Raw genomic sequence first — 24,037 nt, forward strand, 5'->3', positions numbered from 1 at the left:
AAATATAGATATATATTTTTAAAAAATGTGCAGAGAAAGCATTAGACTTAGAAAAGAGTATAATGTATTTGTCAGTATAACAAAATTGTATTACTAAACACACAAAGTTCTAGTTATTACAAATAAAAAAATAACTGCTTTGAAAAACATGTACTGAAAATGTCATTAGTTTCTTTTGCTTGTCAAAGCAGGATTGTTTGTCTTGATGTTTCTTGAGGCACCTGTGGAAGTCAATTTACATAACATACAACTGGAAAAAGTGAGAGATTGATTTACAATCTAAGAGCTACTTCATTATTTTCAATCCTCTTTGTTACAGCCTAAAGTATTCCAGTGTCATTGAACCTGTGGGGTAGTATCAGCTTGTGCCTCTGTGCGACTTGAGTTCTCGCGTCTGTCATCTCTTCTGACCCACATGTGGCCTATTCCTCAACTCCAATTCACTGTGCGTTCACTACTCCACCACTTTCACTCGGCTGCTACATCTGAAGCGATCTGAGGAGGAGTCAAGAGGATCAGTTCTTCCATGTGAGCCGCAAAGCAAACAGACTGACAGATGGACAGTCACACAGCGGAGATAAGAGGATTCAGCTGCGTGATGCCGTTGTCAGTCCTGCCACAGTCCTCATACTTCTAACAAATATGCAGTGTGCATTTATAAGTGTCTCAATCAGGCCGCAGACAGCAGGTACTTTTCTTCGACTGTCCGGATGTGCGACTCAAGTGACGGAACAGGCTGTTTTTCTTGCTGTGAAGGCACCTTGCAGGCTTTGTACAGAATAACAAACAGGATCAGAATGAGGACGCCCACCGCGGCGTTGCACACAATGGCGGCGATGGCCCACACGGACAGCCCCATCCGGAGTTCATGCTCCATGGTCCAGTGGATCAGCTCCAGTCATTCAGATAGAGTATACATCATCAATTTATATAACGCTTTAGTTTATCAACCAGAGACTTGTCGGTCCCCCCAGTCCAAAACTGTGGCCTCGACAAATGCTTTACTTGATAACAATGATTGTTAATAAGGATTTATTCCAAACAAATAAACAGCAATTGGTGTGTATATGATCCAACACCCGATCAATTTTGGGGGATTTTTACTGTTTAATTTCATTTTTTGATGACCTGACCCTCTGACCAGACACAGCTCTGAGGACCCCCTGCAAGCAAAACAGTTTTTGTGTGTCTTATTTGTGGAAAAAATAGGCTAAATCCATGAATGAAATCAAAGTTAAGTTTCTCACTCACAATAGCCTTTATGTTATGTTAGATTTATTTTTAGCCACAAACATTTCACTACCAATATGACAAACAAAATGCATGATATCCATTTGAAGGTTTTGTGCTGACATGGCACATCCTGAGTTAAGCTGCTGTTGTCACAGGTTACTCTCAGAGCCAAAGTGGCCCTCTGAACCAGATTGTCACATACACTGTATTTACTACTTATGTGTGGGAAATTATACAATGATAGACAACTATCGTATGGGAATGCCTATTACAAATAAGGAAACCATGATTGGCTTGTTCCCTAACTTTATAAATGACTTGTTTTAAGCCAAAATCAATCGTATCCAGACATGGCAAAACCTTTACATTTAAAAATGTAATGTGCATTATATTATAAATGATATTGTGTATAGAATGAGTGTTAGAATGGGTGGTAGACGTGGGGTGCTGTGCATGTGTTCTGTTGTGTTGGCAGAGACAGAGATAGAGAGGACACAGAACATTCCTCATGCTCTCCAGTTTCTTCAAATCGATTGCTAATGAGATTGCACACTTCCACTTCCCTCCCAGTTAGAGCCAGGGTAACACTTAAACTCAGCTCTTAAGATCTCTTAAACTGTGGTTTCCTTTTCCTACAACTTATGAATAATGAGAAAAACATGTTTTAATATTCATCTGTTGTACTTTGGTCTGCTCACAATCACATGCATTGTCTGGGAATGATTTGGATTGCATTAGGATGCATCATGCTGGTAAAATCACTGTGAAGACAACTACCCCATCATTATTAATCAGGATAGCTGTCGATGCCCTTTAAGCTTTGCAAACCACGTTCTGGGAAAAGGTTTCTGATTGTAACATGGTGTGGCTACTGTCAATTTTTACGGCCTATTCAATAAATGTTTATTGGATAAACGGTTTCAAACTAGAAACCATTGCAAGCTCAATGAGAAAGTAAATTACATTAATCAACTTTCAATGGAAGACACAACTTTGTGTTGTAATTGTTTCAGCCAATTCTTATCAATATATGTATTTAAATTATAGCATTGTTACAATGTATTCCAACATCCAGTTTTAAAGGTTCAAAGTTTGAAACATTGTCGCACAAAAAGGAAATATAGTTAATATTTTCTAGAGTACATTCAAAGCAAACACGTGTGTAGATTATGCATAATGTGACCACAAATAGACTGTCTGACCGATTGAGTCACAGCTCCTGAGGTGGAAATGTCTCCACTGACTCATCTGTAGCAATAATGGCAGAGAAGTCAGATCTTGCAGAAGCAAAGCTCTGTACGCTTGTGTTTGTAGCAGCAGGTGTCATCAGTTTGACCACAGAGGAAAGTCTACTCCCATGCAAATACAAGCAAATGATGCACAAGCAAATCACACAGCAGAACGCCAAAAAAACATTCATTATTTACTTATTTAAGAGGACAAATGCACATGAATGAACAACAGTATTGGGCAAATGTAAATATGTTCTATTGCATCTTAAAAACTGAATAGTATATAAATAATGTTCTCTTATTTTGTGCAAAGATTGGTGTTTAGTTTAGGCAAGACTTTAATTTAAACTTTAAAGAAAGCGTCACATACCTTTCCAACTGGGGTCCATGCACTTGGCAGTAAATGGCGTGAATGAATTATGAAAGAAGTAACTTTAAAAAAAAAAGAATAATAATTGCAGAATGGTTGGTGAGCGCACGCGGAAACTTTGGTGCTGAAAAGTGGGTCACACGGACACGTCTCCGGGAATGCGACCCGCGGGAGCCGCCAAAACCCCCCGCGGTGATTGATCAACGGACACTGTAATTCTGAAATAAGTTGAGCTGGTTCTGTCCCGGCTAGTTCTCCGGCTCGGTCCGTCCCAGCCTCGACTGTGCGTGGTCTGACGGGACAGAGACGATCATCTGTCACTCCACAGTCCCCTCCTCTTTCAGCCGGGCGCGCGCTCTCTCACTGAGCTATAGAGAGAGAGGCCAAGCGTCAAATCCATAACAAAGACATCTCATGACCTCATGGGCTTTATAACACCAAAGCAATGGAATAAAGTCTGGCGGTTATGCAACACTCGGATGCCAACCGCCATAAAACACCACCAACAACAACAACAACAACAAATCCCATCAGCGCATCTTGGTCGCAAATTGAAATCCCCAAACAACTATAATCAGCAGGCATACAAACTGTGAGAGCTGCAGTCCTGCTCTGAAAAATGAGCACCCTCTTTCTGCAGCCTAGTCCTGAAAATAATTGGGACCAGCAGGATGAAAGTGGCAGAGTAAAGCAGGACATTGTAGGTCTTTGTCAAAGAGGGACAGGACTAAAAGGTGAGATTTGGCTCGTCATTTTGTTAAAGAAAGGAAAAGATGAAGAAACAAACAAAAACATCTTTGATTCATATTGCTCACGGCAAAACCCACTGTGTGGATCAAGTTAGCTAAGTCAAAACACCTAAAGTATTCTTGATGTCTCGATGTGGAGCCGCTGTTGGACATAAGTCTATACTTGTTGATGCAGGCTAGGCCCATTAAGCTAGTGTGCAAGGAAATGATCCAAAACTACTTCATTCTTGTAAAATAATCACGAACACAGTATTTAAACAAACAAACAAACAAAACACATTATAAGAAGGACATCCATTAAAACGTATCCTGGTTTTGTGTGAGTGTGAGTGATGAGAGAAAAAAGTGACTACAAAGCTCAAGTTTATTCCTTGAGAGAGGATTATTTTCCAGACTGCTTAATTCAATAAACGCCTTAGTGGTAGAGCTGCAGCTCAGTGTGCGTCACCTATAGCTTTGTGACGTGGGAGTGTATCTATCCTAAATATCTTTCCCTGTTATGCAATGAATGACTTTGAGTGATGCTTTGAAAAGTGACTTTGCAGTTGTGCATCTGCCTCTTTAACACTTGATATTCCTGCTGCAGCCGGACTTGGCAGAAGTCTCTGTGAAGCCCATGTGTGGAGGGATCAGGGGTTACCCTGTGCCTCAGAGCTCACATACAGACAAAGCATTCTTTTAGCCCTCTCACCCCCCTCACACTCTGTGCTGGACAAAAGTCTCCCAGAATGCATTGCTCCAAGCAACATCTCAAGCTTTAATAGAACTCATTCATTGTATGCATCTCTGCTCTGAGTGAGAATTGTAAGATGCGGTCCTTAAATCTTAAAAACTAATAAACATAAACATCATTGATTAACCCATCATCATTGATCAACCCATCATTTCATCTTTTTCAATCAGCTGTATCTTTTTGGCCTTGATTTTTAACTGACCCATTGTGATCTCATGTGATTTCAAGGGCATTTTAAGGGCAACATTTATATTCAAGGCAATTCACAACTTTAGCACATCATTTCCCTTCAAAAGACTACTGGTGGTGACTTCCAAATTAGCTGGGAGTGTAGTTAGTTACCAACAAAAAGCTCAGAGGGCATGAGCGTCCAAGGGACACGTGACAATGTAAAAGGTGAACACCAGTCAGTAAATGGGTACATATTGACTCGAATGGAAGATAGTTGTTGTCTTAGATTGACACAGAGGTATGATGCAAGTCAATATATAAAATGAGAGAATGGTGACATCTGCTGGACATTCTTTGACACTCTTTATATTTGACTCAGAATGCAGTAATGCAGTTCCTTCATCTTTATATAGTACACAGAAACATAAGAACAGCCTTTAATTGCGTTCCTCCTTAGTTGGTCATCATAACCTGCAAAAAAGACATAGTTTGGTGTCAGATCAAACTTTCTAATCTTATGTTTTGTTTGTTGTTTGTTGCCCTCTCTCACCTCATCAATCCATTCGTTAAAAGCAGAGACGCGGGTGAACACGGTGGGCTTCCGGATGAAGTTGCAGCCAAGACCGGAGACAAAGCTGGCGATACCATGGACCTCCCAGGAACCATCAGGGTTCTTACAGTTCAGGGGACCACCAGAGTCACCCTGTACAAGGAGAGTACCTCTTTTATTAATCATACATTCAGCTAAGTATACTTTCAGTAAATGTGTGTGTCTGGCAAGAGCTGTTGTAAGTAGGAATAGGCCCAAAGGAAAAAAATGCAGATGATGAAACCTGGAGCTGCAACATGCTCTGGAGCGGTTTGCAGCTGAGTGTGAAGCAGCTGGGATGAGAATCAGAACCTCCAAATCCGAGGCCATGGTTCTTAATCGGAGAAAGGAGCCTTGCCCTCTTCAGGTGGGTGGGGTGTCCTTACCCTAAGTGGAGGAGTTCAAGTATCTCGGGGTCTTGTTCACGAGTGAGGGAAGGATGGAGCGTGAGATCGACAGGCGGATCGGTGCAGCGGCTGCAGTGATGCAGTCGCCGCATCGGACTGTTGTGGTGAAGAGGGAGCTGAGCCGAAAGGCAAAGCTCTCGATTTACCGGAATCTATGTTCCTACCCTCACCTATGGTCATGAGCTTTGGGTAATGACCGAAAGAACAAGATCGCGGATACAAGAGGTGGAAATGAGTTTCCTCTGTCGGTAGCTAGGCGCTCCCTTAGAGATAAGGTGAGGAGCTCAGTCACACAAGAGGAGCTCGGAGTAGAGCCGCTGCTCTTCCAGCTGAGGTGGCTCGGGCATCTGTTCCGGATGCTCCTGGGCGCCTCCCTCGGGAGGTGTTTCGGGCATGTCCCACCAGGAAGAGGCCCCGGGGAAGCCCCAGGACACGCTGGAGGGACTCTGTCTCTCGGCTGGCCTGGGAACGCCTCAAAACCCCCTCGGAGGAGCTGGAGGAAGTGTCTGGGGTGAGGGAAGTCTGGGGATCCCTGAAGTTCAAACATGGCTCTGTCAGGGTGATCAGAGTCCTGAACGATACAAAGAGCTCCAGAGCAGGCAATTCAGTTTTTTAACATTGTTTAAAGCTTTTCTCTCTTTGGATGTGATACTACTGAACCACACAGTGAAACAGCTTTCAATGGTGCAGAAATACAAGTTTTTGTGCACAAAATAAAATACGCTGATGAGCTTTCTTCACAATGTGTCTTATGTCTTTCACTATTTGTGCTTCGGAGTCATTTCGACATGTTCAAATCAAAGACAAGTTCACACGTTTTAGAAGTAGGTTGTTTTCTTTAACAACAACCTTTTGTACTTCTGCTACAAAAGAATTCATCGTTTTCACAGATGAGACCAATGATAGCATTTCAGCATATGTAACAATCAGATTACTACCATGGGCAGCAACACAGTCATATGTATATAGAGTGAAAAGTATTGGACATAAAATGCACTCTTGAGTACGAGAATTCATTTTATTTGTCTTGTATGTTGCTGTTTATTCAATTCAATTTATTTTTGTAATGCCCTCGGATTATATAAGTTCCTTTGGTTAATAAGGATAAATGTAAGATTTTCCGGACTTACATTACATCCACCCACGATGCCATCTCCTCCGGCACACACCATGGAGGCCCTGATAGCGACGCCCCACCAGTCATTCTGAGAGCAGGTCTCGTGGTCGGCTACGGGCATCAGAGCCTGCTGCAGCTTGTCCGCAATGGGCCCTCCAGCTGGAACACACACACACACACACACACACACACACACACACACACAGTCTATTACTCGCCTCCACATACTGTACAAACTACTACCAAACCTTGCACATTCTAATTACCAGTAATCCCTGAGAAGAAAGCCAGGCCCAACAGCTTTCTTTGAATTTGATTTCTTTTGCGCAGCAGCCACTAAGCCGCGTCCAGCTTTCTACAGGGCATTTGAGATGAAACTACTGCTGAGATGCTGTGATAGGCTTTTAAAAGACAGATACTTTGGACTTACTGTAGACCCTGCCCCAGCCGGTGATGTAGCAGGGGTAGAGGTTGGGCAGCAGGGTCTCGGCAGCGGGGATGCACGCCAGCTGAACGTGATCACTCAAAGTCACAGGGTTTGACAGTTTGATCATGGCAATGTCGTTACTGGACAGAGTCAGATAGAGATCTACAGTGAGGGGTAATTTAAACAACCTTTATCTGGACACAGTGAGATCACAAAACACTATTGCCTTTTCATGGAGATTTATCATAAATACTGAAAGACACTTTTCATAAATGACATACTTGTCACAAAGGAGAGATGTGCACTGTTACTTCTAAATAACTTACTCATTCACTGTATGTATGTATGTATGTATGTATGTATGTATGTATGTATGTATGTATGTATGTATGTATGTATGTATATATATATATATATATATATATATATATATATATATATATATATATATATATATATATACTGTTACTTCAGTTCAATTTCAATATAAACCTAATTATTGCGCTTTTGCTTCAGACACAGAAATGTTTCTCCTGCGCTGTCTTCTATATGACCACTAGATGGTGGTAGAGGACTGCAGCTTGCCTTTGAACTGCACGCAATGCATAGTGCCAATGTTAAACATCTTAATCTATTGACCAATAATTATGGCTTATTCACCAGATTAGTACTCAAAGGTCTTTACCCGATGGCCACAAGGATGGGGTTCCACTGTCTGTGGACGATGATTTTCTCTGGTAAAATAGCCATGGCGCCGGATTCCTCCTCCACCAGGTTGTGTTTTCCCACCACCACTCTGTAGGACAGTTTGGTGCTGGAATGACAGGAAACATTATTAGCGGCCAACACCGCAGATTTTATTTTGGCAACAAAGAACTAAATGTAATATAATGTGATCGCAGTATATGAATATTATCCTTTGTGTTTCAGGTCTCAGTGCTGTTCCTACTTGATGCAGTGAGCCGCTGTCATGACCCAGTTGGCAGCAACTAGAGACCCTCCACAAGTGTGCCTCCATTCTCCATCCCTTTCGTATTGCAGGGAAATCTGTTGGTGCAGAAAAGACAGATAAAAATATACAGTAGAGGGGGCTACAGATGGAAAGGAGCCAATAGGCTAATTCTGGCATATTTACATGATCATATGTACTCTGTGTTCATTGATATGCTCTGTCCCTTTTAAATAAATAAACCTTAAATACATCTTAGTAGACCCACTGCTGTAGAGTGCTGATTATTTAGTAGTTAGTCAGCTATTGGTTTTCTCAGTAATTGATATCCGGTGGGCCTGACTCCTAAGAAGCAGATGTTGTGTCCTCAAGGTTTGCCAGAAACATGAAAAACATTGACAGGTGTGTTGGCATCAGCAGACCTGCCAGGGCCAGCTGTGGGGTATGGCATCTTCTCCGTTGACCACACGAGAAGTCAGAGGTTGGATGGGTGGGCTACCGCACCCAAGGGCTAGAGGTAAAGAAAGGTAAAATGTTGTTTTGTTATGTGCACGGCGTAAACTATGGAAATGTGCTCATTCCCTGTTTGGAGACACCCATATTGTCTCAGTCAAATCAGTGCAGAAAACAATAACATACTGAATTAGACTCAGCCAGATGTTCTTACCGCTAGCGATGAGCACGGAGACCAGCACAATGGGGATCATGTTGATGGATGCGTCTGCTGAGGGACGCCGGACACTCTCAGTCTTTTTAACTCGTCCACCTCGAGCAAGACCATCCTCGAATATGGAAACACACTCTGTAATTGGTTTAGAACGTCCTAGGGCCACCAATGGAGTCACTGCAGCTTTAGAACGCTAGTGCAACAGGTGAGCAGCAGGGGACATTTCCCATGCACTCTGAGAACATTGTGAGCATTTAAAGTAGTGCTCAGATGTGGACAATATGTGATATAACGGTCTTTACATTTACAAGGTTTTGCCACCTGCTTGCCTCTATGGAGATGTTTTTGCTTGGCCTGGAATGTTTCAGAGTATGGCTTTAAACTTGTTTATGTCTATGGAGACAAGTAGGTGACACCAGCAGGAAAAAATACAGGTTAATCGTGGAGAGCCTCTTTTTCAATGTATTTTTGAGGAATAAAAACACCTGTAATTAAATAAATACGAGATGTGTTTATTTAATTCTATACTGTGGAATATTTCAGGGAAAGCAATTACATGGAGACAAGCAGGTGGCGGCCATTTCTTAGGAAAAGTTACATAGTACACCTTATTTTATTCTGCACAACATTCACTGCAGAGTTTCACTGTAATTACAGAACCTTAAAGGTCAGCTACTGGAGCTAGACAAAAGTTTGATAAACATGATTCAGACTTCATGACTGACTTGAATCAAACTCTAACTTTGAATTGAGCACTCTTCATTCAATCTTTATTTTTACTCTGGAGAGGGGGCTGCGGCAAAAGGGAATTTCAGCCTTTCACCTTCATGTCTTGCCTTATCTCAGACTTAAGATTAAACATAACCTAAACTTGAACTGCTCATAACTCAACTGTCTCAACAACAATCGCAAAAACATGGATATTTGTCTATAATTCTTTTTTGAAACTGTAATGTACCTCTCTGTTTGCATACAAGCATGGGAAGCCAGCATCTGGTTAGGTTCTGGAAAGTCGGATTATAAAGTCTCAACTGTCACTATGATAAATAAACATCTTTATTAACAGCAGATGGTGAAATTGGTTGTGAATTATGTGACTGTTAAACATAAGATCTCACTGCTGCAGTGAAGCCAACCAATCGGATGAGAATGTGTTAATTGCTCCCAGATAAGTTGGGGCACCTCACTTGTCTTCGCCTGATAAGACAGTCCTGTTGCTCCATAGCACAAGGTTGCACTCAAACAAAGTTATGTGGAATAGAAAGGTTATGAGCATCGGAGGTGTGAGAGTGTGAATACATGTCAGGGAGAGGCCCAGAGTGACTCAGCACGCACACATTATCAATCCGTCAAATGATGAATAATGTGGTTTAAAATGTAGGTGTATGAGCTGTGAACTGCCAGTGGTAAGATGCAAAACTAGGACATGTGTGTGTTTTTATCAAATCGTTTGTGACTATGAGTCGACCTTGCAGGTGCTCTGTGTATTTAAGTTAGACTCAGGCTGACAGGACTCTTAATATCATTTTAGAGGTGACTGCCTGGTTGGGCTTTCTACTGGGACGCCACATTTGGATACATTCTGCAGTGAAATGTTTTTTAGTTTGTAAAAACACATATATGCATGTTTTAGGTGTCGGTTTTTTACTGAGGTACATTTCCAGTGGGCACTTAGTACATTTATAGGTATCTGTTCTTTCTACTACACAGTTTTGAACTAGACTAAAAAAATAGGCTATACGGAGAAAAATTACCTGAAAAATTGCTTCTGATGATGAAAATATTACTGAATTACTTTGACTTTTTACTCTTAAAGTTAATTTTTAAAGGTGTACTTTATACTTTTACTGAAGTAACAATATGGAGCATCTTCCACTACTGTTAGAATCATGAATATGGATGAGGCACTATCACCAGACATTCGATTTACCTGTGACAAGAACAATGTTCAGAACATTTACTTGAACATTTCTATCTTTACCATTGAGACACTGGGCCAGGGCCTTGGAGTGTGCGGTTACTACTATTTTGTGTGCTGAAAGACGATACAAACCACTCAAAAGCCAAAGCAAAATAAAAAGCATATATGTGTGTGTGTGCATTCCTTCTACAAAAGCCTCTCACTATTGTGAAACGCAATTAATTGGAAGCTAATTAAAATGACTCTTCAAACTCTGTCAAACATTATTAAACTTATTACTGGCTAGTTTCTTGAATGAATGCGTAGCTTTTTCCATTTTCTGATTAAACCTCTTGTATTCATTAATTCCATATGAGGCCAGATGACAGAAGATAATGAACAGAGGTGCTCTTCGAATGGAGGCAACAAAGAAGCGAAGAAATAGATTAAGTAAATTAAATCAGTTAATGGCTATTTCGGGCCACACCACATTTGGACGGTGGGGCGGTTCATCCAGTGCCCCAGTGTGATGTGTTAGTTTTCACTTGAGTGCAGTCTGTCATGTTGCTACAGTTTCAGAGCAGAACAAAGCTGTGCACCTCATTTAGTGAAACTCCCTCCAGGCCTTGTAACATCTAACTCTGGAGCATGTTTCTGTGCCTGCGCCGAGTGCCACTCTGTGTGAGCTTTATGCGAGCGTTGAAGCACTTTGAGTCAGTAAACACTCCTCTGCCCATTACCATCTCGAGTGCGGCGCAAAACAGAGACATTTTTGTAATATGTAATTGTTACTCTGGAGGATCTGCCATCTGTGTCAGGACTGAATTCATTCATCTACATAATTTGGAGTTATAAATGCAGACGACTTTGTGGAAAATATTTTTATTTTTGTTTGGTCCATGATGCCAAAGATGATGCGTTTCAAATCTATACCTTGCTAGTAGCTATATTTCTTATTGTTATGATTCAAGAAAATAGTCCCTGCCCGCGACCTCTAAGTGGTAGAAAATTAATGAATGACAATTATAGAAGCAAAATTATGATTCTAGTTCAAACTGTAGTCCAACATTTTCTTTATTACTTTTTAATCTGTCCTTTTTTGTCACATTAACACTGCTTTATTATTCCGAAAGTTCAATTTTGTGAAGCTTGTCTCAAACTTGAAGAAATGAATGAAAGAAATTTAAAAGATTTTTGGAGAGTTTTTGGTGGCGCTCTCAGTTATTGTGAATAATCCTGAAATGTGATATTGTGAAATTCCTCACATTAATACAGCCACTCTACTGTATAACGTTTACAAAAGCATGTCCTTCTCCAGTACAAATAGTAATAGTCGTATGCTTTGTATTTTAGCAGAAATGAAATGTAATCGTCTTGTTCCGAAAATACATCCCAACATTTTTCAGGCAGGCACAAACAATTACAGTAGGACACAAAATCTGATTTAATTAGATCTTGAGAGCACTTCATGACTCGACTGGTTTTCCTCTGCCCTGTATCAACATGTCAGGTTCACATTTTTGAGCGCAGAGTTTGACTGAGGAAGGTTTGGGGTCTGATCGACATCGTCTGATTCTGTGTCTAAATGAACACGTTTCACAATCATGTTTAAATATTAATGACGCACAGAAAAGGGTCATCATCACAATCCATTTGATTAATGTTTGAGTTGAATATTTAGTTAGTAGTATTAGTGGTGAATTGTTTATTATACAACAAATTTTGAGTTTTTTTTGTAGGTGCATTGTTTTGTGACTATTGTATAAAGATTAAAGAAAAAACACAGTGATTTAACACAAACGTTCACAATTATTAAGGCCTTGACCAAACCGCAATGAAATCTTACGTTTTCTTTGATTCCCATTGTCTAGCACCTTTGTCTGACATGTTTGTGTCTTATTGTGAATGTCAAAATAAAGTTAATGTGACAAAAACAACCAGATATTTTTTATTAGAAATTGAACTAAAAACAAAACAAATCTTGCTTCCAAAACTGTGATTATATTATATTTAGGTTCTTTGTTATTGTGACTTGAATTATCACGATTATCGATTAACCTAATAATCTTGACATCCATAACCGTAGATGAAATGAGAGGAATAATATTTTTAATGCACCCAAATTTGGCTTTTGAATTCACTGCAAATTTTCAATCGCGGAACACAAATGATTGCTTCCTTCGTATGTTATCATGTCACGCCATTGTGCAGCACCTTTCCATTTGTATTTGGATCCTTAATTGAATTATATTTAATAGTTAATTGAATCAGCCAAAACGTTTCAGCAGCAACATTACTTTGACTGAATTACTTTTGTGCCATTACCGATAGGAGAGATTAGATAGAAGAGGTTGAGGGACTCAGATAAGTGCTAAAAACAATCTAGTGATCATGTCCTACGTTATCACATACAAACTGTCCTCAAATACTGCATGAAATCACATTTAAGGTCAATCACATGATAAGGATATAATCGCAGTAAATGTGCTACTGCTTTTGTGTTTTGAAACAGACCGCCTTTCTTCAACTTCCTGAACTTGTGGCCCAGGGTTCAAAGTTCTCAAAAGATTGTGTATAAATCCTGCACTTGCTTGATCACATGCACAGAGCTCCGCCATGTCCAAGGCCACAAAGATTGCAACTCAGAGTAAGTAGAGAGCATTTTCTAATATTTGTTTGCCTTGAAGGCTTTTTGAGACAGGACAGTTGTGGCGTGAAATGAGGTGAGAGACATTATAGAAATGATGATTGATACAAATGATTGAGGAAGTGTCTCCAATATGCCATAGTGGTGCAAGTGCCATGCCTTTAACCACTGCACCACCCCCAGGACAGGGGGACAGGACAGAGAGTTAGACATTACCAGAAACATACTATACAGCAACAAGTGATAGACTACTTTTAAAAAATATATATATTATTAGAAAAACAAAACAGAAAGAACAAACAAAACAAGACCAGACGGTGAAAAGATAATAAAACAATACAATGTTTGAATTGCCTTATGTATAAATTGTGCAAAGAAATGTGCCTTTCCTCAAAGTTACATGGAATATCGGAGTCGAAGCCAGTGTGCAGTGGCTCATTGATCTCAGTCCAGTATTGATGAATAAGAGAACAGTCCCAAAACACATAATGGTCATGAGACACTTAACAACAGCACTTTCTCCATCCATTACCTTCTCTTTCTCATTTTATTATGTCCAGATTATTTATGTATTTGTATAGTTTATTTATTATTCCCCTTGAAAGTTCTACTTTATATGCCATAATAACAATTACTGGTAGAGGATTATAGTGGTCATGTGTTGCTTTGTTTAATTTAGTTTAACTCCTTATGTCTAAATAAATACTTATAAAAGTTTCTCCAAACCAAAGGATTCCTTCAACACATCAAAGCCTTTCATTCCAAATCTCTCAGGTCAATGATATTTGTTGCAAAACTTTGGTCATAAGCCATAATGACAAAGTTATTTTATTTAGCTTGCATGTTTTGAATAGTTCTTTCTAGGTCGTAAGCACAGATTTCACCCATGGATTCTCTATTCCCTCCAGCTGACCCAACTGTTTGTCGTCTGCCAGTAAGGCCTGCACAGGGACCTCCAGCATCACATAACTTTCAGTATTTTAATCTGAAATGAAACATTTTTCAACTCCAACCTCCTTTTTCTTTTGATAGTTGTAGAGTTTTGAATTGGATACAAGGTTTTTTGCAGTGTCATACACCTCTTGAGATTTTATTTCCCCACTCATCAAACAACCGATTGTTGATGGAAATTGGGGAAATTTGGAATAGATGGAAAAAGCATACATTTTGATAGTTTAAATCTTGATTTAGACTTAAGAATAGAATAAGATTCAACTTTTCAAGGTCTTTTATACAAAAAAGAAGGATACGATTTTTCTCTAAAATTGTTGACAGATCTACACCCAAATATTTAAGAGATTCTGTTTGTCATTTGAATAGGTGGGTGTTTGTCAGTAAGAAAGCATCCACATAGCAGGCAATGTTATGTTCCATTCCATCAGTTGTGACCCACTGATTACAAAACATACATACCAGTATATGCTATTGCAAATGTAGCCCTTTCCCCCATTCACTGCTAACATGCAACTGGAATAACATTTCAAATTATACAAACAAGCTGCTTTAAAATCTATCAAAAGAACATGGATGGCATTAGGATTTGGCTACATTTGAACAGCAATGTTTTAACAGCATCCTCAAAGCCTCAGCTGGCCGTACACATGCCAGAACAGAGACGTGCAGAGCTTTTGTTTTAAACCCAATGCTTTTCTTACTCATTTGCCTTCAGATCTACAAAAGAGACATGTTGGCGTTTCCTTTTGTCCCCCGTCCTCCCGTATTTTTCCTGTTGAATATGAGCTTTCTGAAAGAAAATGTACAATGTCTCATTAATAGCTTTTAGTCTGACTCAGCTGGTTCCAATGACAGCCAACTGGCATATTTCTAAGATAGAAAAAATAATTGCAATACAACGATAATGAATCTACCAAGGTCATGTAATTTTTATTGATGCTGGGCTGAACCACAAAAATATGTTAAAACCACAGTGCTCTCACACAAACTGTGTTTTCAATTGCTACTGCCAGAAAATAAAAATATACAGCATGGAGCAATTCATCGGAACATGATGTTTTAGTTTTGGCCAAATAACACAAAACAAATGTTCAAGGTTCATTTGCCATAAACACTATAAAATACAGAAACAACACACTGAAGCCTGGAGTGGTTATCTTTTATGGCACACTGTCCACTTTATTGTCTGTTTCACTGGTGTCATGGGAGAGAACATTTCTTCTGCCTCGTTGATTGGCTGCAATAACTATTCATCCACAGTCAAAATATGGCCTGTGGTGTTATAACCATCTCAGCTTGTGGCTGCCATCATTTGATTTAGTTAATCATGCCTGGCTCATATATATTTTACAACCCCCATTACGTGTGCAGATATAAGGTAATGAACACAGACTGGTTATTGGATAAACGTTAAGGCAGCAGATAGTACGGGTGTCATCCACAGGCTATGACCCCTGAGAGCCCCCAGACCAAAAGGGTGGTTCTCTTATTATTATTATTATTATTATTATTATTATTATTGTTATTATTATTATTATTATTATTATTATTATTATTATTATTATTATTATTATTATATATCTATATAGTATAATATATATATATATATATATATATATATATATATATATATATATATATATATATATATATATATTATAATAACAGGTTCATTGGGGCATCATCTTTTCTCGCCGAAGCCTAAACACAGAGACAGGATTTGGCAACCATGAAAGGAAAAAGACAAAAGAAAAGGAGATTTACAAAGATAAAGTCACTTTTACACTCACGTCTGTGTTAAAAGAGTCCAAAGTTGCGATCTTACACAGGAGTAAAGCTCCTCTTATAGAGTGTAGTGAGAATGTGCACTACCTCTGAGCAGAGGGGTGTGTTACCGCAGGATGATGGGGTCAAAAGTTCAGTCATCGCTCTGGTTCACTGCTGGATCGAGATAGTATCTAACAAGTTCCTCTTTTATCTATAGGATTACATGATGTTGTTTTTGAATGTAGCTTATCAATGACTGTTCTTGTGTTCTTTGCTCAGTCCCCAGCAGGCTGCGGTGCCCACAGGGCAGTGGGCTGGAGAGCCTGGCACCCCTCGTGACCTCTGTGGAAGAAACACCCAACCCCATCCCCACCACAGTCAGTGGCAACATTCCCTCATGGATCAATGGGAGCTTCCTCAGGAATGGCCCTGCAAAGTTTGAGTTTGGAAATGACAGGTAAAATGTGATATAAATACAAGCAATCAGCGCAGCAAGACGGTTAACTCAACTCAATTAAACCAAGTTTTGAACATTAATTTAAACTTACTTTAGTTCACTTAATTCAGGCTTTTTTGCATGGATCCAACCTGGAAGACTGAGAGATTAAACAAAAGTTGCATTTAATTATTTTGTATTTTAAGGCTGCCTATGCAACCACCTCCATTAATTTGTTGCCCTCCGAGACAACCTCTGTTGTGATTTTAAGTTATTATTATTTTGGGCAAAAATAAATTGAAGTCAATTGTAGCTATAAATGATCTAAACTGCTTTTTCCTTGTGTATTCTCAGATATGTGCACTGGTTTGACGGCATGGCAATGATGCACAGGTTCCATTTAAACGATGGAGATGTCACATACTGCAGCCGCTTCCTCAGGAGTGACTCCTACGTCCAGAACTCAGAAAAGAACCGTATTGTGATGTCAGAGTTTGGGACGTTAGCTATGCCTGACCCATGCAAAAACATCTTTGCTCGCTTCTTTTCACGGTTCCAGATGCCCAGTATGTATATCTCCATGACTCCATTTATGACTGTACATCAGACTATATGCAATACACAGCCATACTGTTTCATATCAGAGTAAAACAACAGTATTTACTTTGTCCATTGAACTTAATCCAAAGGTTCTTATACATTTCTTTTGAGGCCTAATGGAAGGCAAAGTCCCATTATAGCATGGTATTATTTAAGTGAAGGAAACACAAGTCAATAAGTGTGTTTGTGGGTGCATTTGAACAACAACGTGCATCAGTTGTCTGAAAGGGAAAGATCAATTCCAAGCAAGACTCTGCATCTGAGAAATAACGGGGGAAGGAACGAATGTAAAATACATTTCACTTATATCTATAAGATGGATGGGCAAAGGTTAATTTAACATATTTCTGCTGCCATCTAAATGTGTGAGCAGAGACTACAGATAACGCCAGTGTGAACTTTGTCAAGTACAAGGGAGACTATTATGTCAGCACTGAAACCAACTACATGAGACGGATTGACCCACAAAGTCTGGAGACAAAGGAGAAGGTGAGACAGTAACACCTGACTCAACATCAATATAACTCTAATAATAAGAACAAGAAGAAGACCAAACTGTCCTCTCTATCCATTTAAGGTGGACTGGACCCAGTTCATTGCTGTCAACTCTGCCACAGCCCATCCCCACTATGACCAAGAGGGGGCTTCATACAACATGGGTAACTCCTATGGCAAGCAAGGTATATTCCTAAAACAGAATAAATATGTATAGTGCATGTTTTACTGTATTATATTTTGGCACATGCATTACTTGCTTTTCTACCTGTATCTAAAACCCGTAGGTAATGTTTATGAGGACCAATAAAGTTTATTTATTGCATGTACTTATATTCTATGGCAGTACAGTATAGTTAGAAATAGTTAGTGAGTCATTATTATAGTCAAAATATCTTTCTGATGTTTGGTTTGAACCATGTTGCTTGAATAAATACACAGAGCTTCTGCTGTCTTAGATCACCCACTGTGCCTAATAAAGTGGCCTGTTTATATTGACTTGCCATCCAGTGCACAGCCTGAATATTTCACACAGTAAAATGACAAGTTTGGCTGTAAATTACCCAGTACTATAGTGAATTTAACTATAGTTCTATAGGATTTAGTATTGTCTGTTTTTGGTCCAATCAGGCTTTTTCTACAACATCATTCGCGTGCCTCCTCCGGATGAGACAGCAGCAAAGACAGACTGTGCAGACCTGAGTGGGGCCAAAGTAATCTGCTCCATCCCTGCCGCTGAAGCCAGGAAACCTTCCTATTACCACAGCTTTGGTGAGATAAACAGCACATAGGCTATCTCAGGCCGCACAAAATTTAAATGGACTGCATGCTGCTCCTTTTGCTGTAAATGTGTAACATTTCATAAGATAGTTTCTCAATCCCTACTTTTAATTACTCATGTGAATTCTTCTGAAGCGCATGCTCTTACTAAACCTGGCTTGTTCACCTACTTTCAAATGAAAGCTCGTATCATAAAAGCAGGGCAGTAGCATTCCTGCTGAAACATCTCCAAATCTAATCGAAGTGGAGAGATACAATATCTTTGATTGTGAATAAAACTCAAGTTCATGGAGATTGGTTTCCATTTTACCCCATGATGTAATCATAGACAAAACACTTACATCGATTTCATTTTAATGTTTTCTTTTCTGGCATGGCAGATGATTCATATAAATGTTTAATTAAATCTAGAGGCGACATATGGATTCTTCAGGGCCATAATGCTGTTTAGATGTGGCTAATTGTTTTCAGGGAGTGCCCAATATTAACTCAAAGGGACAGAGCTTCTGCCAATCAGCACATGCGACTTCCAGGCTCAGGCTAAATGAGCTTGTTTTCATTCTGGCCCAGTATCCTGATTATATCACTGTTTTTATTTCCAACAGACCCTACTCACTTCCAGACAGTCTGGCTGCATGAAATCTTACAAGTGATGGAACATTGAAATGCTCATAGAAGAAACAACGTCACCTGTATCAGTCAGAGCAGGAGACGCACCCGAACCTATATGTTTTCTTCTTTCATAGATGGTCCATGTTCAGAATATATATAGAATATATATATATATATATATATATATATATATATATATATATATATATATATATATATATATATATATATATATATATATATATATATATAATTTCATCATTTTGAAAGACCCTCAGATAGAAGTCTGTTGCCCTATTCAAACTAACTTTATACAACCTCAAAGCCCCAAATGAACTGGGAGTAAATGCCTGGAGTAATAGCTTAACTTTAATGGTTTGTTTGTGGTATGATTTATGATTTTTACTAAGATCTAGAAGATTATTAACGTCATGTAAGACTTGGATGTCTAACCACATGATGCAATCTTTTTGCCATTGCCTCGTACTTACATTGTGCTTTTCATGCTTGAAAAGCTTCTCTAAGCACTTGACAGAACTCCAATAATTCTCTACACTTGGTTAGCCACAGCTGCCCTCGGTCTAACTGACAGGAACATGGCTGCATTTTTTTTTGCCAGCGTCTGTGATTACCTGCACATTCCTTTGTTGAGCCAACCTTCTGTTGCACCATAAGATAAAAGATTATAAGATAAGATAAGCCTTTATTGAAATCTGTCTCGGACATCAAGAGCATTCAAACACAGTTTCATACATAAAACAACACTCAGTACGTCCAATCCTCTGACCAAAAGCACATCAAATATATATACACATTACACACAAAACACACCCCTATATGGCCTTAAAGTGCAGTTTCTATTGCACTCTCCCATGTACCATGTTAAATTACTAACATTAGCAATCTGATGTCAGTATAGAAACAAAGTATTAACCTTTGGTGTGGACAATTGTAAAATATATAGTAGAAAAAGATTAAACACAGGAAGCAGAAATAACATTGCTTTTGAAGTACTGTCTAATCTTCATTATGGTTGATTATTACTTCTGTATAATTATACCAGCGCCATTGAGCTTTGATAACACATGCAGACGAGTGCTGACACGTATGGCTTAACATCTTTTACATTATACACCTACTGTAGTGTAAAACATTGCGTGTGAACTCCACTTGTTCTTGTACAGTAAGTCTTTGTTTGTTCTGTCTTATAGTCATGTCCGAGAACTACATTGTTTTTGTGGAGCAGCCAATCAAACTGGACCTGCTCAAGTTCATGTTGTACCGGATCCAGGGCAAAAGCTTCCATAAAGTCATGACCTGGGAGCCCAAACACAACACTATCTTCCACCTGGTCAACAGACATACAGGCAAGGTGAGTCGGAACAAAGAGAGCTTTGCTGTATATACAATATCTGGGATGTGTAGGGGGCTAATAAATGGGAAAAACCAGAAAGAAAAAATTGCAAGCTAATCTATTTACACACCCTTATTTATTTTGATGAAACTGCACTTTGTTGTTGTGGCCTTTCCTCGTGCATTGTTACTCACATCTCATTACACAGCAGACCCATTAGGTGCACAATGGCTAAATATGGATGCACAAAATAAAGGCTCAATCAGGGAGGAATTGATTTTTTTTGTTTTTAAACTTACCTTTATTTGATAGAGAAGCGAAGTGAGATACCAGTGCGGCCCCATGTTCACCCTGCATCAGATCAATGCATATGAAGAGAATGGGTTTTTGGTTATGGACATGTGTTGTGGAGATGACGGAGCTGCTATTGGAGAATTCACTTTGGAGAATGTTCGGAGAAAGTCTGGAGAAGAAATGGATGCGGTAAAAAGCAAACAAACACACAAACAAACCAACAAACAAACACACAAACAAACAACCAAATAAATAAACAAACAAAAACAATCAGCTATTCAAATAAAACACAAATAAGACACACCTCAAGAAGACTAAAGCAGGGCATGATTGTCCATGGCCAAATTGTGAATAAAATATCACTTAATGGGTCAGAGCGTCTTCACAAATATCTGCTCTGTAGAATCAGTCATCATTAAAAAGAGTGGGACAGTGACTGGGAGAAGCTCGTCCCGATCAGATCTCCTAGATGTGGCTGAGGTAGGGATGTCAAGAATGTCAAGAATGTTGGGTTTATCAATAATCCCAGTATAACCATAAGAACTAAATAATAATACCCTTGAGAATAGCAGAAGCAATGATCAATATTATACACAAAATTGTGAATAATTGTAACATCGAAAGGTTCTCATCACAGTGATTGTAACACACTTATTTTATATCATGACATCTTTAGTCTAAGGTGTGCACAAAATGTCATCAAATATAAATTAAATATGTTTACATAAATAATGTCATCAAAAGCATTTGTTCTCAAAAGAAGTCGGAGGAAGTTCCAAGTACTTACAAAATCTTTTATAAGAAATAACACAATATAAATACGTTATCCAAGAACTGCAGTAGAAACATTAATAAGCCTTAATATCTATGAATCCTTTATGGTTCTTCAGAAAACCAGCAAAACACGGCAATATTAATACATCTGTTTAAAATGTGAGTGTAATATGGTCTGTCTTATTTTCAGTTTTACAATGACCTATGCAGAAACCTGCCAAGGAGATATGTCTTACCACTGAACGTGGACGAAGAGACGCCATTGGACCAAAATCTGGTGACACTCAGCGGTTATACAGCCACAGCTGTGAAGACCAAGTCCATGGAGGTACAGAATATAGACATTTAATCAGAAAAGCTTTTTGTCTGTCCATTCTCACTACACCAAGTAAAGACAGAACTATAACTCTGTCAAAAAGGACCCACGGCCTCCCACACAGTCACTCACTGCAATTATCCACTGTTAGTGACAGTGAATCCAGGGTGTGTAAATGTAGTGCATCGACGCACAACAGAGAGAAGCATGTCATGTTGAGAGCCCACTATTCTGTGCTGCAATTTGCAGTTTCTCACAACATGTGGGGATTTTATAGCTTTAAAGGGCCACTATGTAAAGTGGCATTGCTTTTTCCAGTATGGAAAACACTTTCACTTACAATGATAAAACATAATTACTGCGACCAGCTGTGAGCTAAATGCTTACTGTGTTTACCCTCAAAACACATCCATAGACATTAATTAATATTACTAACATATTGAAATACAATATTTTCCATTGCAAAAATAGAGTAAAATAGAATGAACTTGTTTTAAGTCATCTCTACAACACTTTTTCTCTTTTGCTTGATAAACGTGTGGGGTGGTCTACGTCCCCCTTAGATTAGTTTGAGGGACTCTTATGTTTTGTACTGTACATAAAATTAAATGCAAGTTTAAATGTATATATCTCCATGGAGATAAGTAGGTGATGCCACATGTTCAAGTTACTGGTCAGCTCTGTGGAGAGGCGATCCCACTCACAGTTATAATGCATTTTTAATTTACAAAAAAAACACCTGTAATTGAATAAATGCAACATCAATGAGCTAAATTTAGAATACAGTTAGTCAATTACCATGAATAAAATTAGAATACATTACGCACTAGATCACATTCAATTTGAAATGGCAAAATGAATGATATACCTGACTTTGGCCTGATGGATGCGATGATGGCATGACCACTGCACAGACTGTAAACAGAACTGTTGTCAGGTGTTTCTGACCCATGAGGAGCTGTATGACGACACACTGCTGCAGTACGGTGGCCTGGAGTTCCCTCAGATCAACTACGCTCAGCACAACGGCCGGCCCTACCGCTACTTCTACTCCTGTGGTTTTGGGCACGTCTTCAGTGACTCCCTGCTCAAGATGGACGTCCACACAAAGGAATTAAAGGTCACTTTCCGTGCAACCGGCCATTTTCGGCAACTGTTTGTGTGACGATTTTATGGCACGAAAAATCTCCAAAATAAATTGTAATATATGTAGGTGTGGCGTTATCCTGGCTTGTACCCGTCTGAGCCTGTCTTTGTAGCTTCGCCCAAAGCTACTGAAGAGGATGATGGAGTGGTCTTGTCTGTCATCATCACTCCTCGAAAAGTAAGTCGTAAAAGACTCAAACTTTTTCAACATAGATTTTTATGATGTTTGTAATTATGAGAACAGCTATTACAGCGAACGGCACTCTGTGATCTCAAATATTTTGTTCTTCTTCCAGGAGAATAGTACTTTTCTCTTGGTCCTGGATGCCAAGACCTTCACAGAGCTGGGCAGGGCTGAGGTGCCTGTCAATATTCCGTATGGGACCCATGGCGTGTTTAACGAGATGGGCTAGACATGCGCCTGTCTCCGGCAAATGTCAGAAATAGAGCCACTGTATCTCTGCTGATATCACTTGCTCTTGTACTGTAAATAAAATAAGTCAGTGATGTCCAGATTTGTCTTGCCATTACGGTTAGGAAGATGACAATCTAACAAGACGGGAAGTCCAAAGTGGCCTCTGACAACTGATAAAGTTTGTCCTCTGTCCTCTGTTTCTTACTTCAATCCAGTCCTGAGTGAAATGTTCCAAATATGGGGCTTTTTGGGAAAATACATAATAAAAATAGTCAATACAGGACATTAAAAAAATATCCATTTCCCTGTTTCTGTCTAAAGCCTAAAGTGTTTTTGTATCATCAATCCAGACGAAATGCTATATTCCCAGCGAGAACAGACAGCACTTAGGATACATAAAAATGCATCACAGGAAATTCAATTTCTGTCAAAGTAATGTGATAGAAATGGGCAATGGCTGAAATGCCTGGAAAACAAATAGATCTCACTGGTCAATCGCCTCCATGCAGTCTAGTAGAGGTCACATCAGAATAGTGTTGCAGTTTATTTGCTCCAAACAAACCAGAGCAACGTTGACACACACAGTTAGACTCAAACGCACAGGGAAGTGTAGTTAGCTGCCACAGTTACTACTTCCCTAAAGAAAGTGTTAAATCAGAGGTTTTCCACTCAATGTAAAATATCTTAAAGAAGCCGTTCTCAGTCTACTGTGTTTGTCATTAACTATGTGTTATGTTTGTTCCTATCACAGTTTTGCTCTTGTATAATTGATTGAGTTACACACCAAACAACTCACACAGCTACATTTACAGACGCTGCATTTTTCTATCTCATGTAATTCCAAACAGTATTTCTCCAGCCCGGTCCCTGTTTACTTTATTGGTCTCCCTGGATGTTCACTAA

General features: G+C 39.2%; 2 protein-coding genes across 2 annotated transcripts; one reads left to right on the forward strand and one right to left on the reverse strand.

Annotated features, from left to right (window-relative positions):
* Positions 1-4,921: 4,921 nt before the first annotated feature.
* ela3l (elastase 3 like) lies at positions 4,922-8,770 on the reverse strand. The gene is made up of 8 exons (XM_072433153.1): positions 8,645-8,770; positions 8,400-8,488; positions 7,978-8,075; positions 7,714-7,842; positions 7,032-7,168; positions 6,615-6,760; positions 5,039-5,191; positions 4,922-4,959 (listed from the first exon to the last, which is right to left on the reverse strand). The coding sequence occupies exons 1-8, from the start codon at positions 8,682-8,684 to the stop codon at positions 4,942-4,944; spliced, it is 810 nt and encodes a 269-aa protein (XP_072289254.1). The 5' UTR covers positions 8,685-8,770; the 3' UTR covers positions 4,922-4,941.
* A 4,361-nt stretch (positions 8,771-13,131) lies between these two features.
* Positions 13,132-23,232, forward strand: bco2l (beta-carotene 15, 15-dioxygenase 2, like). The gene is made up of 12 exons (XM_072433151.1): positions 13,132-13,191; positions 16,192-16,369; positions 16,703-16,914; positions 17,322-17,437; positions 17,526-17,628; positions 18,074-18,214; positions 20,047-20,207; positions 20,502-20,672; positions 21,448-21,585; positions 22,511-22,693; positions 22,787-22,897; positions 23,016-23,232. The coding sequence occupies exons 1-12, from the start codon at positions 13,161-13,163 to the stop codon at positions 23,130-23,132; spliced, it is 1,662 nt and encodes a 553-aa protein (XP_072289252.1). The 5' UTR covers positions 13,132-13,160; the 3' UTR covers positions 23,133-23,232.
* Positions 23,233-24,037: the final 805 nt, after the last annotated feature.

This window comes from Eucyclogobius newberryi, unplaced genomic scaffold, assembly GCF_026437365.1.
Source record: "Eucyclogobius newberryi isolate DKJ021-1_F unplaced genomic scaffold, fEucNew1.0.hap1 SCAF_6, whole genome shotgun sequence".
NCBI lineage: Eukaryota > Metazoa > Chordata > Actinopteri > Gobiiformes > Gobiidae > Eucyclogobius > Eucyclogobius newberryi.

Coding starts and splice junctions, on each gene's coding strand:
- ela3l (XM_072433153.1), bottom strand. CDS start 8,684: ATGATCCCCATTGTGCTGGTCTCCGTGCTCATCGCTAGCG. Junction 7,843..7,977: donor ACAGCGGCTCACTGCATCAA/GTAGGAACAGCA, acceptor CTGTCATTCCAG/CACCAAACTGTCCTACAGAG. Junction 7,169..7,713: donor CCCATCCTTGTGGCCATCGG/GTAAAGACCTTT, acceptor GACTCTGTCCAG/TAACGACATTGCCATGATCA.
- bco2l (XM_072433151.1), top strand. CDS start 13,161: ATGTCCAAGGCCACAAAGATTGCAACTCAGA. Junction 20,673..21,447: donor CTGGAGAAGAAATGGATGCG/GTAAAAAGCAAA, acceptor TCTTATTTTCAG/TTTTACAATGACCTATGCAG. Junction 21,586..22,510: donor TGAAGACCAAGTCCATGGAG/GTACAGAATATA, acceptor AACTGTTGTCAG/GTGTTTCTGACCCATGAGGA.